This window comes from Theobroma cacao, chromosome 8 (assembly GCF_053813885.1).
Source record: "Theobroma cacao isolate CCN51 chromosome 8, ASM5381388v1, whole genome shotgun sequence".
In the NCBI taxonomy this organism is placed as follows: Eukaryota; Viridiplantae; Streptophyta; class Magnoliopsida; order Malvales; family Malvaceae; genus Theobroma; species Theobroma cacao.
Genome location: NC_142646.1, coordinates 4,156,838 through 4,173,088, shown reverse-complemented (window position 1 = coordinate 4,173,088; position 16,251 = coordinate 4,156,838). Strand labels below are relative to the sequence as shown.

At 36.3% G+C, this 16,251-nt stretch overlaps 1 protein-coding gene and 1 long non-coding RNA gene across 2 annotated transcripts; one reads left to right on the top strand and one right to left on the bottom strand.

The window, feature by feature from the left end:
* The first annotated feature begins 980 nt into the window (after nucleotides 1-980).
* On the top strand, nucleotides 981-2,754 carry LOC148761121 (uncharacterized). Its single transcript, XR_016028053.1, has 2 exons — nucleotides 981-1,155; nucleotides 2,536-2,754. It is a non-coding gene; the product is annotated as an uncharacterized LOC148761121 (long non-coding RNA).
* Nucleotides 2,755-3,120: 366 nt separating this feature from the next.
* On the bottom strand, nucleotides 3,121-7,368 carry LOC18591934 (growth-regulating factor 1-like). The gene is made up of 4 exons (XM_007018370.3): nucleotides 6,670-7,368; nucleotides 5,724-5,951; nucleotides 4,616-4,988; nucleotides 3,121-4,263 (listed from the first exon to the last, which is right to left on the bottom strand). Exons 1-4 carry the CDS (start codon nucleotides 7,058-7,060, stop codon nucleotides 3,411-3,413), a joined length of 1,845 nt encoding a protein of 614 aa, XP_007018432.2. The 5' UTR covers nucleotides 7,061-7,368; the 3' UTR covers nucleotides 3,121-3,410.
* Between the last annotated feature and the right edge of the window lie 8,883 nt (nucleotides 7,369-16,251).

Sequence of the window (16,251 nt, the reverse complement as noted above, 5' to 3'; positions counted from 1 at the left end):
TTAGGTCATGTAGCCTTTCCTGGTCCATCCTGTATCATCATTGGTCACTTTATATTTCCTATTCGTATTTATGTTGTCTTCATTTTCACTCGTTCATGTGAATGATCATTAACATCATCTCTCTCTTTCTCTCTCTCTCTCAATCATTCATACCGTAGGATTTAATTCTAGTTGAAAGTCGACTCTTCTATTCTGAACTGTAATTCTGAATTGTGATCAAAGTCTGATTGAAGTACCTCTAATGCTTGGCTAAAAAACAAGGTAGTAAGTAATATGTCCATATCCATCTGTAAACGTGTGACTAAGATGTTTAAATTATGAAAGGGCAAACACGAACACCTTGGATTTGGAGTTCAATATCATTCTGTGGTACAAGCGTTATATTGCTTAATAGTCAAATATGAAAATGGTCAGTGGTAACTAAACCCCCTTGCTGATAATCGACGGTGGCCCATCGTATTATTGCCAAGCCCGTTGCACATGGTTGTTGCTTTGCAACTTAGGCGCCATGGGGCCATAGGCCTCATCCATTTTGAAAAAATGAAGCAAAATGAAGTTCAATATCTGTGAATCTGTGATGATAGATCCGACTGTTCCAGAGGCAAAACTAATGTCCACACACTGTGACTTCCGCAACTTTTTGTTTCTTTTTTCAAAATTTTCCTTCTCGATAACCAGACAAGTCTAATAAACCATGAGAAAATAGAACCTGATGGCATAAATTTGCTTCTTCTCTACTAAGCCCATTAAGAGGCTGAGTTAAGGAAGGTTTTCAAGGCTAATTAAACAAAGCTTTAACGGCGCCCATCAGGTCAACAGCTTCTCTGCTCACTCCTCTTTTAATTCATTTATACACTGCTAGTACTATTCTATTACTACTAGAAATCTATAATTCTGTTGTCGTAGTTGACATTATTTGAATAAGACTGAATGCAAGCACCCATATTCTACTCTTCTATTTATTCATTTGACTCATGAAAATTATTACTATTCCATGGGCTCTATTTTTTCTGATTCATCTAAGAAGACCTACCCTCAACGAGGCTGTGGAATTTTGGTTCTTACTATTGGAAAATGGAAAGCGCTGGGCGTCCTTTTCAATTCATGTACAACATCAGATTGTGGGTTGAAACTTTTCATTCTTGAAAAATATGGGTAATGATTCCTTTCATCTACTGATTCTTAAGAACCTATTCAGTATTCACATCAGCGAGTTCCCGTCAATTGAATTTGTATGATTAGGATCATGAGAACTAGATGGCCTATGTCACTAGAAAGGAGGAAAAGTGAATTTTTTTTTTAATTTATCTAGACTGTCAGCCCCAGATATAAAGTTAGTTTACAAATTTTTAAGGAACAACAAATGTTTGATTGTAAGTTTTTCAGAAGGAGTTGGGTGCATGATCTGCACAAAGCATTTCACTAATATGCTTTGTGATAGTAATTAGCAGCTCCTTGGAAACAATTTTGGTGGTGTTTAAAGCACTGATCAGACAATAAGAGCAATGCCACTGGCGAGGGCTACGCACGCCTCCATTTTTAAGTTGTTTGGTTTGGAATTTCATATGCTTTTCTGACAACTCAGGTGATCCTTAATGATACTAATCAATAAGTTCGGTAAGAAGATTTTTAATGTTCTGGGCACAGGTTTTACATGTGCCATTTGTTTCTACCAGCAGTTCAGCTTCAGCTCTGTAGATGGGTGAACCAGACTTCTTATTAAACAATGGTGAAAAATGCAGGAAATCAAATGAATTTCCTAACAAATCTAGAGCCTGGCTCAGTGTTGCGTTTATTTCCTTTGGAAAAAAGCCTATCCATTGCCAAGGAATGGTATAATTTTTTGTATCACAGAAAAAAGGAATATTAGCTTCTAGGAAAGGTTGCATTTTAATGTTTGTATCTTGTGTTCTTTATGATCATTTTCCATGAACACCTCCCATTCTTGTCTGAGACAACTAAATAAGGTAAATAATTGCCTGAGCAGTTGAGCTTCAACCCTGTAGGTGGGTGAACCAGACTTGATATTTATTATAGACTGGTGAAAATTACAGGAAAATAAATGAATTTCATACCACAATCTGGTGCCTGGCTCAATGTGGCCTTTATTTTCCTTGCAGAATTAGAAAACTTATGTATTGTCAAGAAATGGTATAAATTTTTGTACCATTGACAAAAGGAACATATCTTTCATGTTTCATCTATGAAAGGTGGGATTTAATGTTTGTGCTCCTATGATCGTTTTCCATGAATATTTCCTATTATTGTGTGAGGCAAACTTGTAATCTTTGAAATCATGGGACAAATAAAGGAGAATAACTGGTTAGGTTATTTGAGTAAATGGAAGAGGGAAAGCTTGATCCTTTCTATCCAGTACTGCTGCAAATTTTGTATCTTTGAAATAAATCATGGAAAGTGGAGAACTATAGCCTAATTTGCATCTTAATGAATTGCTAACATATTGTATAATGTGTATTTTGCAAACAACAGTTCATTGACTCTGTGATGGAAAACTGATATGTGACCTTTTTGCAGAAAGAGCTTTCAGTACCTCCTATGTAACAACATCAAAAGCAAATGTGCGAAGCAGACAAGTTTCCCTTTCTCAACTTGATTTTGTGCAGAGGTTGTTTTTAATTTGGTTGTAACCAGAAGTTTAATGACAATGATTATTGGATCTCACCATCCGCGGAGCACTGTTGGATGCTTGGACAGGTAACCCAAAGGAAAGTAACATTTCAATATTGTTGCTAAGTTTGACTTAAAAAGGTTTCGATTTCCATGAAAAGATACCCCTGGAAATGAATACCCTCTTGCTAGGCAAATTATCCGAGGAGACAAATTTAAGCCACGGGGAAGGGCTTGTAGCTCTAAATAGTGGAATACAGACTATGTTCTGATGGAAGAGATGGAAAAAGACACTTTATAGTTGTTAGTTGCCTTCTGTCCTTCTGCTTGACCGAAGAGGATTTGACTGTTCTTACCTTTAAACTCAAACAATTCCAAGTTCACTGTATATTGAAATTGTAACTGTGTCCAGAGCGGTACAAACAACCTATCCGCTGCCATACTCACCAACAAACCGCCATGCTCACCAACAAACTATGTTGCCAACTCAAGTCAAACAAAACATGTGCATGTAAAGCTGAAAATCAAAATTTTGGTATCCAACCATACTTCCACGATTTTAGACAAACTGCCTTTGCCTAGTTACTTATAATTAGTTTAATCTCTAATCTTTAGGAACAAACCATTGCTAAAAAGTACAAATTACAAAAATCAAAAAGATAAACATACTAATTTAAGCTTTCATAACTAATTGTTCCATGTTTGTCAGACATAAAATTCATGCCTCTATTTCATTGTTCTTCTTCTTCCACAACCTAGGGGCTTGTCGGTAGGTAAAGTGGTTACAAAGCAGGCAAAGAGGAAGAATGGACAAGGGTTGAACCAAGGAGGTCATTGCAAAGGCTAGCACCTTCATGAGTCTTGTTATTCTCTGCTCTAGGGCTGCTTCCTGCACTGCTATTAGAGAGAGAGCCAAAGGTAGTCTTTTGTAAGACCCCGGTAGGAGATGATCCTAACCGAGGGCTATTATCCCAGCCCTCAGTCATAAGGTTAAGTGCTGACGAGTTCTTGCAGTCTGCTGTGCTGCTGTTAGTACTGTGCAGTACCTCACCAAGAGGACCACCCATGGAAGTCTCCCAGGAGATAGGAATCCAATTTGCTTGCCTCTGGTTTGGTTCATTAATAACACTGCCCACTCCCAATCCCATGTGTATAGGGTCAAATTCACGTGATAATCTGAGAGGCGACAGAGTTACTTTTTCATTGTTTGGAGAGGAAGTGGAGGACATGAAATCTGAGGCAGCCATGGGTATGGATATGGAAAGTTGAGTCCTGTCCGATTGAACATCAACTTCAGGCCAGGAAATGGCTGAGCGATCAGACTGGCTTTTAGGCCAGTCATCCATGAACTGGCGAAGGGAATGCTGGGATTCAGTGTCTTGACTAGTAAGATCATGAGAAGAACCGAAATTTCTGCACTTAATCAGGGAAGAGCTTTTATGGGAAGGGTTAAGGAGTGAGTCAGAGGAAACAATTCCAAACTCATTTCTTGAGTTGTCTTCATATGAGATCTGCTGCTTCGGAATCAAGAAAGGATTTTCTTTAGATTTTAGCTCACCGGTGGGAGATATCATGGAGAGTCCCGGTGCAGTATCATGCATTCTTTCACCCACTGTGTCTTTGTTCAGAAGCAACCTGCAAGAGCAATCCATCAATGACTAGCCAAAATATGAAAGTAAAATTATAGTAACAGCTAAGTTTAAAACAAATGTTGATTCTCCAATACTCATTGCATTACTTGTAAAAACACGTTTCAGTAACAGGTATACAACAATCTTTTTAAAAGAAGGAACCTTTGCTAATAACAAAATCAGAGCAGTCACTGTCAGGAATGCAGAAGATAAGTAGATTCTACTATTATTCTTTATAAAGCAACGCAAGATAAGGGTAAGAAACGTGCAGATGGCAGCAGCCTACCACATCAAGATAAATGTTATCAACTGCAGTTACAAACAAGGAATAAATGCTACGTGGATAATGCTATCACCTGTTCAGTGGGGCTGCCGCAGAAAGATTAGATGCACCACCAGGCTGCAAATTTTTGAACTGCTGCTGTGCAATGGCGAGGCTGTTGGACTCGCCGCCGCCACTGGCTGGCCCTACCACTGATGCTGAAGAGGATGAGACCGTAGGCATCAGCTTGGTGGTAGTGACGGTGGTGGCTGCGGCGGAGTGGCCAGATTGACCTTCCACAGGCTTTCTTGAACGATGGCGGCCCCTGTTCATATGCCGCTCACAATACTTCTGGTCGGCAACCGCATCTCTTGAGCACCGCCATTTCTTTCCATCTGTTCTACGACACCGTCCTGGCTCTGGATCAGTGTTGTTTGAGAACCCCAGATGAAAAGTTCCCCATCCCACTTTTGGAACATCACAAAACAAAACCATGAAACACCCATGTCAATGTAACACACGAACAAAACAAATTCCAAATTCTAACTACAAAATGAATGTACCCAAGTTTTCAGTGGAAGATGCTGGCCTAAGCTTGCATGCCGATGTCTTTTTTTGTTACCTGATCTGTGCTTGGTACATTATTTTTTAACTTTCTACTTTATGGGATGAATTTCTTACGAATTTTACCTTGATATGTAAACACACTGTGTAACTTTAAAAAGGTAGGGAGAAGTTGTCTTGTCGCATATGGGGACCAAAACAAATGTGGCAATGTGCTATAGTTGAAATTTTTAAGTGCCCTGACAGTGATGCTTTTGATTGAAACAGATAATGAAGCAAGTCAAGTAACGCGCGCTTAATGCATTGCATTTTCACTTAGCTCAACAGTTTTCTTCTTCTTTTTGTGTGTGTTCAGAGTTAAAAGAAAAAATAGATACAAAGAAAACCTAGAAAGTCCTTCTTGCCCAATAAGATAAGGGAGGAAAATTAGAGCATTATCTCAGTATCAGTTCTCAGTAGAATAATAGAAAGTAAAGTGCAGCGCAAGTTGGTGCCCCCATTCCCCTCCCCATACCTTTCTCAGAGAGAGGAGAAAATTTTGCTCCAACTTTTGCATCAAACATGGAAATTATGTGGACATTTTAAAATGAACAAAAAAGCTTGCTTTTCTTGTTTCTCTAACAAGAGACAGAACTTACATGTATTGGGTCTGAGGAGTCCACCAGAAAAGCTAGAGAAATCAGCAGAATCAAGGGCTTTTCTTATAGGAATGAGAAGATTAGATGGTATAGGGACATTTGCAGTTATGTATTTGTAGATCAAAGCCTGGTGTTCTAGCTCCATCCATTGAGATGGAGTGAATGGTCCTCTAGCTCCTGCTAACACCCCATGCATGTTTGCACCATTAAATCCTCCAGTGTTGTAGCCTGAAACAAAAACAAAAAGTAAAAATAAGGCTAGAAAAAATATCAAGGCAGAAAAGCCAAATTTAAAAGGCCTTCACAGCAGCATAGTGGAAATAAAAAGGTTTTTGGTTTTTACTCTGGTGTAAAAGGAATAAAAAAAAGAGGGGTATAGAAAGAGGTCTGGCATGTAACCAAGAAATCATAACTTGTCTACAACATTTAAGGAGGCTACAAGAGTCAAGGATTTGTTGTCTTTGATACAACAAGAAAACAGAACACAAAAGGAAGATGGAAAAGGTAAAAATAACAAAAAAGAAACAACCCAGAAACAATCAAGGATGGAACCTTGTTGGCTCTCTCACTCTTTACTATACTGTTCTTTCCGGTCGTGTATATGTTTTTCTTCTTCTGTTTCCTCTAGTTACTGTTTGATTTATTACCAAAAATATTTCTCTCCGATAACAGGAAGTTGATTTTTAAGGAGAGGAAAAATAGAACAGCCTCACTTTTTATTGACAAGACTTAAAACAAAGACCACTCAAGGATTTCCATGAAAAGACCCTTCAGCTGAACCACGGAATCAAACCAGAGAACCAATAACAAAACATGTCTAATCTTTGCAACAACTCACAAGCATGCATTAACCAACAGGGCAACGGCCATTTTCTCCTTTCATTTCGTCAAATGATGTTGAATAGGCAACGTTACAAGAACCTTAACATTGCTTTAATATGTATACCTGTATTTCTAGTATAAGCAGGTGATGTGAGGTGAAAGTAAGGAAATGTGACATTTTGGGAGCTCCTATCCACTGAAAGAGCTTCTGATTTGGGAGCAGAAAAGCTCAGCATTTGCTGCTGTTGTTGTCCGTCAGAGAAGATAGAAGTATTAGATCTCAATAAAGTATTTCTCTGCTGGAGCAGCATTGCCTTGGAGGCTGAAAAATCATCAATTTTGGCCAGTTTAGAACTCCTCCAGTCATCTTCATTATTGCCAGATCTTTCTTGCTTGAGGAACCCAGATCCGTACCACTTCTGCTTTGTCTCAGGATCTGAAGCAAGAGAAGCAAGACCAGTAGTTGTAGTCTCTGAACCCACAAACCCCTCTAAACCCACCACCCCAAAATCCATATAGAAAAACTCACTACAACCTACCACAACTCTACACTTGAGAAATGAAGCATTGGGTTATTACTAGTAGTTAAGACAGGATCTTGGAAGGAGGCAAAGAGGTTCATTTTAAGTATTAGGCGTTATGGTTAAGCTTAGCTCAGACTCAAAACCAAACTAGTTTCGTTTCAAAGATTTGATATTTGAGTAAAAAGAAGAAATAATTGGAAAGACGAAGAGCGAGAGAGAGAGAGAGTGGAAGAGAGGCAATGAGAACACTGACTGGACAGGCTAGTACTAAACACCGTTCTTATATATATTTCAGACATACTAACAAAAAAAAATCTGCCTTTTTTTTCCTTTAACATGATAAGAAAACCTCAGGAATAGGAATAGGACACCCCATGGCTTAAGCAACGATAGCTTTTTCCACCTTAAATATTTAGCCAAGATCCCTCTAACACGTTAACTGAGCTTCATAATTTTCTCCTGTTAGAGTTCTTAGATTTACCAAATCCTCCTCTGACATTCAGAAAATTTACTCAGAGACATATAGTTCTTTGACAGATACAAGAAGGGCGTATTTGTCATTTCAAATCATCCGATATGCAAACTTTGACACTTTCTCAGTTCGCCTTTCAGGACTTTTTTGAGCTTTGGGTTAGTCCTTCTTTTCATATGCTGTTAGGTCGTTGAACTAGAAGGGTGTGGAACTGTAAAAAAAGAAACAAGATTTCTTTATTTTCCCCTTAGCTTATAGCTTAGTTGCCTACTTGCCTTGCAAAGTCCGCTAGCGGTTTCAGTCACTTCGCCTTTGTTTTCTCTCTCATCTTAAAGTTAAAAGGCCAAGAAGTGGTGGGCTGCATGAAGTCATGTACAAAGGTGCATTGCCACGTGACAGTCGCCACTAAAAATTCTACCCTCCTTCTGTCCTACTCTCACCGCCTCCCCCTTCTGTTCATACTCTCTGGACATCCCTCTTAAATTTCTACGCACCAAAAGATAAAAATATTATACTATTTAGTTCCTCTTTCTTGGACATTTAAGACGTGCTTAAACTGCAAGCGAACATCAATGAGACCTAAAACTTCCAATCTCATTACAAGCTGACTTACTAAACCTGACCTAAATTAGTTCAACTTGATTGATTAAAGAGTCTGAATACAACGTATGTCTTGTAAAAATGGTGTACATATTGAAGGGTATGCACATAAAAATTCTTTTATCATCAATATGTCTGCATAAGTAGAGGTATAACATGGAAAGCTGGAAAAAAGGTACATGTTCTCACAAGCTGATACTGTCCTCCAAGGGGTAAAGTTAGAAAAAGAAAGACTCTGTTTTCAACAAAGAGCCAAGAGCCGATGTTAGCTAACAATAAATAACCTGTACTCTTTAGGTAAATACAATAAATAACCGCCATTAAGACCTCCGCCGGGTGAGATTTTTAATTGTTCAGGACAACACTTCGAGTTCATCCTGTTCAATAATTATTGATTCCAGTATGGATCCAAAAACATGTGGGTGAAATTTATAAACACTTTGAACAGAACGACTTGCAGCTTGGTAATAACTTGGACTAATGCCTTCTGATTTGATTGAAAAAGTCAAGCATTTTTTAAATTTCGGCAGCCAGATTAGGTGTTCGTTCATTAAATTTTATTCGTCATTCATTTCTTAGGGGAGAGAATAGCCAGACCAGTTTCGAACTCATAATCTTAGGTAGACGTGAATGTAAACAGTAAACAGAGGATTTCGTTTGCAATAACATGTTCAAAGTTATGATGTCGGGAGATTTGTTGCCTTTCAAACATTCAATCATTAATAATTTCCTCAACCTAAAAAATCTGTGTTTTCGTCAAATTCCTTCTGTTTGACTTGAAACGGTTTCATCATTTGTCAGGGTTATAGTTCAGCAGCATTTTATAGCTGTGCATTATTTTCCTTCACTGCTGTTTCACTTCTAGTAATTTGGTAGCTAACCAAACCGAAGTTGTATCGCCATCATTTCTTAATGCCGAAATTGAAATTGAAATTGCCACATGAAAAAAGAAAAAATAAAATAAAACCCACAAACATGTTCACAGCATTAATCACATCTAGATTTATTTCTCTACCCATAGTGAAACTTTTACTGTCTTGGAAGATTTCAATCACAAATTGTTAATTTCACATACCTAACTCATTACACCCATTACATATCAAGATATTAGTAATAAACTTGTTTGTTAATATTAATCTCGAGTGCAGCACTTTTCTGGAGTTATACAATATAATTTTTCTTTGATCTTGAACAAATTTTCCAAATTACAATCACTAACTCTTTTTAATTTCTCTCATAATTTCACATGTCCAAAACACCTTTACACCCTAAAATTTTTTCATAGTCCTCAGAATAAGCACATATTTATAGATATCCAAAAAGCTCTAAATATAATTATCAAGTAACCTTTTAATAAAAGTAACAGTAATAATCTTACTTGTTGACGATAACCTAGACTGCATAACTTTTATGTAATCGTGCAAAATTAATTGTCCTTTGCTCTTGAACAAACTATTCACCATAGATTTGAAATAACTAAAGAATCCTAAAGCTTATGTATGTAAATTGAAGAAAAGATCAAATAATAATAATAATACTAATTCTATTTGCTTTTCAAAAAAAAAATAATAATACTAATAATACATATATAAAAGAAAATGTACGTGCACAAATTAAACTTGCACATTGATCTTTACATATGTATTCGATCATCCAAAACAAAAAACGAATTGAATTCTTTCCCCCCTTTGGTGAACACATGTTGTGGTGACGGCTGCTACCTAGCATGTAGCTAGTTTCCAGCTTGCATCTAATACTAAAAGGCCCCACGATGAGCTGCTCTTGAAACTCCAAAGGAAACATCCTTTAATATCCCATTAATTGTTAAAGCCTAACACAAATTGACATTGACGTGATAGATAATATACATCCAAAAGGCAAAATTTAAAGATTTGTACCCCCAACAAATATTAAATTTTCAATTATAACCCAAGAATCGGATCAGATTAATGTTTCTTTTCCATACGATAAGCAAGAGAAATTTAAAACTAAGGGGTGTAAAACCATGATTGAATTTCACCTATATGTTATGTTGCATCACTTGAGAGGTAAAAAAGAACATCTCATGCTGCACCAAAGATGGGCATGGCAGCTTCTTGGTATTGAATCAATGGTTCTGTGTTAATGGATGGAGACACATGAGTTGTTCTGAAACTCAAATTATTAAAACTGTTTTTGTACGCGTTTTTACATTATTGTTTGCCACCATTGTAGTTGTTGTTTGATTCACTCCCAAATAAATGCTGTAGGTTCCTGCCACCTCTGAACAAATTTTCTTCTTACCTAGCTTTTGTTTTGATCTTGAAACACTACATTTCAATCAAGTACTTGACTTCCAGTACACTGAATTGGTGATATTGTCCAAGAAAATTTATAAACGTTCATTCAACTGGTCAAGTTGAAACTCTCTTAATTGGCCAGAAGTGATCTGTATACCATATTTGTCTTCTTTTTTAATTTTGAAATAGTTTGTGATATTGTACAAAAACCAGAAATGCTAACATGCACAGTGGAAAATTCTCAAAAGATTTTCTATCTATAGCAAGTTGAAAGATCATATCCAAATGGGGGCCATGTTACTGCAGATTGCACATAACTTTGCCACTGGTGAAAACTAAAATCAAAGCGAAATTCAAGGTCAGTGGAAAAAAAAAGCTGAGCTCGGTTGGCTAATTGCCTGCAAAACTTCATTTCTTTCACGTCAAAAATAAGTCTATATATATGTAGTGTTGCCGCACCCTTTTATTTCATCGAGTTTGATCAAAAACAAGAAGGAAAAAGTTGTATGCAACTGGGAAATTCAAAAGAAATGATAAAAGGAATATTGTAGGAGAAAGATGAGGGGGAAACAAAAAAAGGAATCTAAGAGAAGGAAGATAAAAAAAGGTTGGAAAGAAAACGATGCCTTTGCAAGGGCATGCATGCATGCTTTTGAAGCATCCTTTTCAAGGTTGAAATCAGGAAGACAAGTTGAGGGACGGGGCAGGAACAATTATTCTCTTCCTTCTTACATAGCTATACGTGCTGCCTCTGGTGATCGTAGAATTTGCCCACAAATTTGGTACATCCATGTTCGGTTGCCACTCAGACAAAAAATCCAACGTTAAAAAGGTCCGAAAAGTCCCTTTTTTTTCCCTCGTATTTCATTGTCTAACTCCCCAGGGGGCAAAAAGCTTCAGTAATATAGAAACTTGGAAATTAACCTGAGTGTATAACAAGATGATCATGTCCATTGTCCTTCTCATAGACACTCAATATTCAAGTTCATGTCCCTTAAACCAAATAGATATTTTTAGTTTGTGTCCTACATGTAAAAAAAGAACTTGTTTTTTTGTGGTGAAAATCACTATGACACAGCAGACATGAGACATGACCTTCTAGTTGACTAAGTTCCATCAATGATTTTCGATTCATTTGCTCTTGTTTTCCCCGGAGAAAATGAAACACAAAATCCTCATTATTTGCCAATAATCCCCAACCTCTCAAAGCAAAAGGGGCAAAAAAAGAAGTTGCCATTATTGCATGAATACTCCATGCCAATGCTTTAATTAATTACTCTTCTATTGTTTAGAGATAACAATGCAAGCAATTGAATAAACAACCACCCATCTGTTTAATGTGTATCATTATAAGTCCCAATGGTCAATAGAAAATGAAGACAAAATCTACCCTCTTAAATCTCAGAGTACAAATAATTCAAACCCCAACTAAAATTTACTAATATACCAATATTAATACTTATATCAACTAGAAATAATGGCGTGGGATGGGAAGTAGGAGGCAAGGCGCGTGGCTGTAAGAGATAGAGGGAGAAATAAGAAGGGAGGCTAGCTGGGAGAAGACAAATCGAGGATTGCAATAAAAGAGGGAAGAGAAAAAAAAAAAGAAAAAGAAAAAAGAGGGTAGCTAAGGATAGAAACAAACAAAACGAAGAAAAGTTGAGAACGAAAAAAAGGAAAAGCAAAAACAGCATGAGCAAAGTTATCTCCATCATATCATCTTGGATTCCTCACACAAATATATATATTTTTTTGGGCGGGTAATATAATTTCTTGTCAAGGAGAGAGGTGGTGGTGGGTACAATGACGTTGACGTGTCAGCAGAGGGAATGGTCAAGACAATGCCACGTGGGCCCCTACGACATGGGCCATTGTGATTTTTTTTTCTAATATAAAAAATTTATTTTTCTTCATGGAATTTAATTTCCGCATTGTTTTTGGTTCTCTCGCTTATCTAATCTATCCATCCCATCAAGAAGACCACATAGAGGAATGACAAGTGGGTAAATGCTGTGATGTTGGAGTTTGGAGAGGTCCGCCCCCCCTTTGCCGACAGCCATTCCCTTGGGCCCCACCTCCCCCTCACCCTGCCCCTTCCCTTTTTATTCTATTTTCCTAAATAAAACAAATCACCATATTTACAATTTTAGCTTGAATTTTATTTCTATTTCTCTTTTTAACGGGTTATATTTGATTTGCCCAACTTGCAAAACCAGGTCTTAGGGGAGCTCCTAGGACCCACACACACTTGATATTTTTGAAAGCAGGGAAGAAAAAGTTATGGGCTGTGTTTCTAATCTAACCAGGGGAGGGGAGAGAGCAAAGCACCTCAATTTTGTTTTTGTGTGTACTTGTTCGTTTGCAAGTTACCATCACTGCCTTCTGGACTTGAGCTGTATATTCGAAATTTTTATCTTCATTTTTTTCTTTTTCTTTTTTAATTTTTATATGCTTCTGAAGTTTTTCACTTGTTCTGTTTTGTACTCATTCTGCCACTGACGCCATGCGAGGGAAAACTATTTTGAATATGCTTTTTTTCAAATTTTCTTAAAATCTTTTTGTTTTTTTCTCCATGTCAAATTACTTTAACAATTTGCCTTTTGCTTTTTCTTTCTGGATATTTACAGATTTTGAGCTTTTCTTATTTAATAAAAGAGTAAATTTAATCATTTCGTTGGTAATATTCATACATAAAGAAGGGTAATCATAATTATTTTGCCTTCGAGCATAAAGCATTAAAATGCTGTAGGTGCCCATTAGAACAACTAAAATACTATCTACAAAATATTTTAAAATAAAAACGAAACATATATTTTATTGAATCGGATGACGTCTAAGCCCTTGCAAAAATTAGTTCCTTTGTCGAGTTCCAAAGGAAAACACTAGGAAAGCGGCTGAGTGTCTATTTATAGTTTTGGAAGTAAGCTGCGACATGATCGTTAATGATTACTAAGTTATAAAAAAAAAATCTTATCATCATATAATGTGTATATACTACTACTACTACTACTAAATATAGTAGGAGTTGTATTTATTTTTTCCCTGAAAATCTTGATCGTCCTTTTTTCCTTATGGGGTTACGAAGGCATCGTACCCATTGACGCGATATTGTAATTATTGTTTCTGTAATTCATCTGTGTATTTGTCATGAAAATATAATGTTGTGTCACACATGTCAGCAACAAATTTATCGTCATTAGATTTGGTATTGAAATGAAATTGACAACTTGTACCCTTTTTTTTCTTTTCTTTTCTGTTTTTAGTAATGAAAATTGAGAAAGCATTTGCTGTGTGCTTATGTGGGTCATCTCATTTATTAAGCTCTACTCTTTATGTGGATTATTGGATGAATAAGTTATGAAAAAATTAAAAAAAGAAAAAGCTAAGCCCTAATTGATTTATTGAGATTTTAATTATTTAATGCTTACCATGATTCTACACAAATCATTATACGAATCGAGAAATGAACATTTCATTTACAGTAAATATTTAAATGCAAAAACTTTTCAACGGGGAAAACTTGCGCAGCCAACCTAGCTACTGCCTTCGCTGCACGCGGCTCGCCTCAGCCCCTCAGGGTTTTGCGTCTTTCTTCACAAGCTATGCGCTAGCGATTAGGTTCTACGAACAATAGGGAGTTGGGGACCAATGACCAAATGAACAAATAATAATGAAGAGACAGATTTACTTATTTATCAAACAACAGCTGGGATGGACTACCAAGCAAAAAAACCAAGGCAAAGCCTATCTTTGACTGCATCTCATCTTTTCCAAAAACAAATACTATAATAATATATATAATAAAATACTCTTGAGCTAAGATAATAAAAAGAATTAACTAGTACATAAAAAAAAGGGGTGAAAAGATAAACTAAGTAGTCTTTTCTAGAAAGCCTAACCAAACATAATAATTAGAGGGGAAGAAACATATCATAGGTGACCCCAGTTGAGGTCATGATGCTCACGTGACTAGCTTTGTAGCTTCCCCTACTTTTCAAGTCTAACAAGTTTTTTCTTTTCTTTTCTTTTTTTTGTTAGGTCAGTGACTGTAGAGAGGGCTCTAGCTGTAGCGTATATGTGCTGAGTTTTTGCTGACTCAAAAAGATCATCACTCGGTCCCCCTCAGCAAGCAAATTAGACTTTGTTTGGATATTGAGAACATGATTACATTTATCTCTCTGTCTCTCTCTGAGTTTGAGGTAGAAAGAAACTTTCTGTGAGTTTCCATGACAGAGAAAAGAGAATGCAAATGCATTGGGAAGTACAGGGTGGTTGGGACTTGGGGGGAAACACCAATATTGTAAATGTAAATGAATGATGATATTCTTGTGTTTTTTTTTATTAGTTTGAAGTTTTAAAATAGTGGCAGTATAAGTCTGTTAGGGTTTTTTTTTATATATACAGAACAGTGGGTCACAAATGTCTTATAGGGATGGGTTTATCATTGGGTTCCAAAGCAAATCCCCTTTTTTTTTTTTAAACTCTCTTTTTAATACCTATGAACAATAACACCTAGAGGTGTCAAAATCAAAGAGGAGCATGAAAAACAAGATCTAAATTAATTTGATATTTTTTCTCTCTTTTTGGGGTTTGTAAGTCCAAAGAAGTGTGTAATCCCAAAGGCATGTCTTATCGCCTTTTGTTTTCTTGATCGAAATAAACTAGAATTAAAAATCTTCAAGGGCCCAAACCATGCCTGCCCTTTGTTCTCTTTCAGGTGCATCAACTTGGGTGTCTTCCTTTGTTTAAAAAACCAACCTAAGCTCCAAGGTTTTCTAGCTAGGGCTGTGTCTTTCAAAAAACCAAAAAGTGGTCATCCTCTCCATCTCATTGGTTTTTGTTCTCTCTTCCTTCCCTTTCTCTCTCTGCCCATGTAATTATGAAAAAATAAAAGATTGGAACGACCATTTTGTTCTCTTCCTTGAAAGATGGGTCATTTAAATGAAGGTGGCTACCCTGCAACTTAAATGAAGTCTAGTCGCCACTTTGTTACCCTCGTCTCATTCTCTTTAACTTTACACATGTATAATTTGCAATGTACATACAACTAGCTACATGCCACTTTGGACAAGATGAACAAAAAAAAATGCTTAGCATCTTTTTATTAAACCTTAAAGGCGGTTTCCCTGTCTAATACTACCAATTTATAGTATAATAAAGTTGCTTTGCATGTGCCCCCGAAGCATGTTGAGGTCACATATTTTTTTTTATGACTCAGCTTTGTTTTTGTTCTATCGGGTTGATTTGCTTTTAAACAACAGCTGGTTTAATTTCCATTTAAATACTTGATTCTGTACTCCAACTTGATATTTTCAAACTTCAACTTATATAAAAAAATATATATATATATATATATATATTCCCAAATCTTATACCCTTTAGTAGACCTTTTCTTTGGATGTATATATAATTAATTTAATTTATCAATAAGATATTTTCTATTGCTAAGATTTAGGATATTCTATCTCTAAATTCATGAGTGTTTTGCTTAATTAAGAGTAATGTAATACTTGAATTATTCATGTATAACATCTAATGTGGAATTGATCAACTTCTGTTTTTTTTTTGGGTTATATAATTAAATTATTAGTCAAGGTTAAACCGTTAACCAAATTTTCACATGTCATGTCTAAGTATATCTTGATCAACGTTAGCATATCAACGTGGTTCATGATCGACACGTGGTTGACTAGGCTTTCCATGAGAAGTGCGAGCATGGAAGCACCAACTTAGGCAATAAGAGGGAAGACGTTAAAAACCTTGGTTAAACTCAAAATATACTACTAATAAAATATGTTAAGATAAACACTTTTATTTTGGTTGGAGTTTGG

What these genes read in the sequence shown, in the direction of transcription:
- LOC18591934 (XM_007018370.3), bottom strand. Translation starts at nt 7,060, where the DNA reads ATGGATTTTGGGGTGGTGGGTTTAGAGGGGTTTGTGGGTTCAGAGACT. An exon ending in TGCTTATACTAGAAATACAG is followed by an intron (nt 5,952 to 6,669) that starts GTATACATATTA and finishes TTTTTGTTTCAG; the next exon opens with GCTACAACACTGGAGGATTT. An exon ending in GCGGCAGCCCCACTGAACAG is followed by an intron (nt 4,264 to 4,615) that starts GTGATAGCATTA and finishes TTGCTCTTGCAG; the next exon opens with GTTGCTTCTGAACAAAGACA.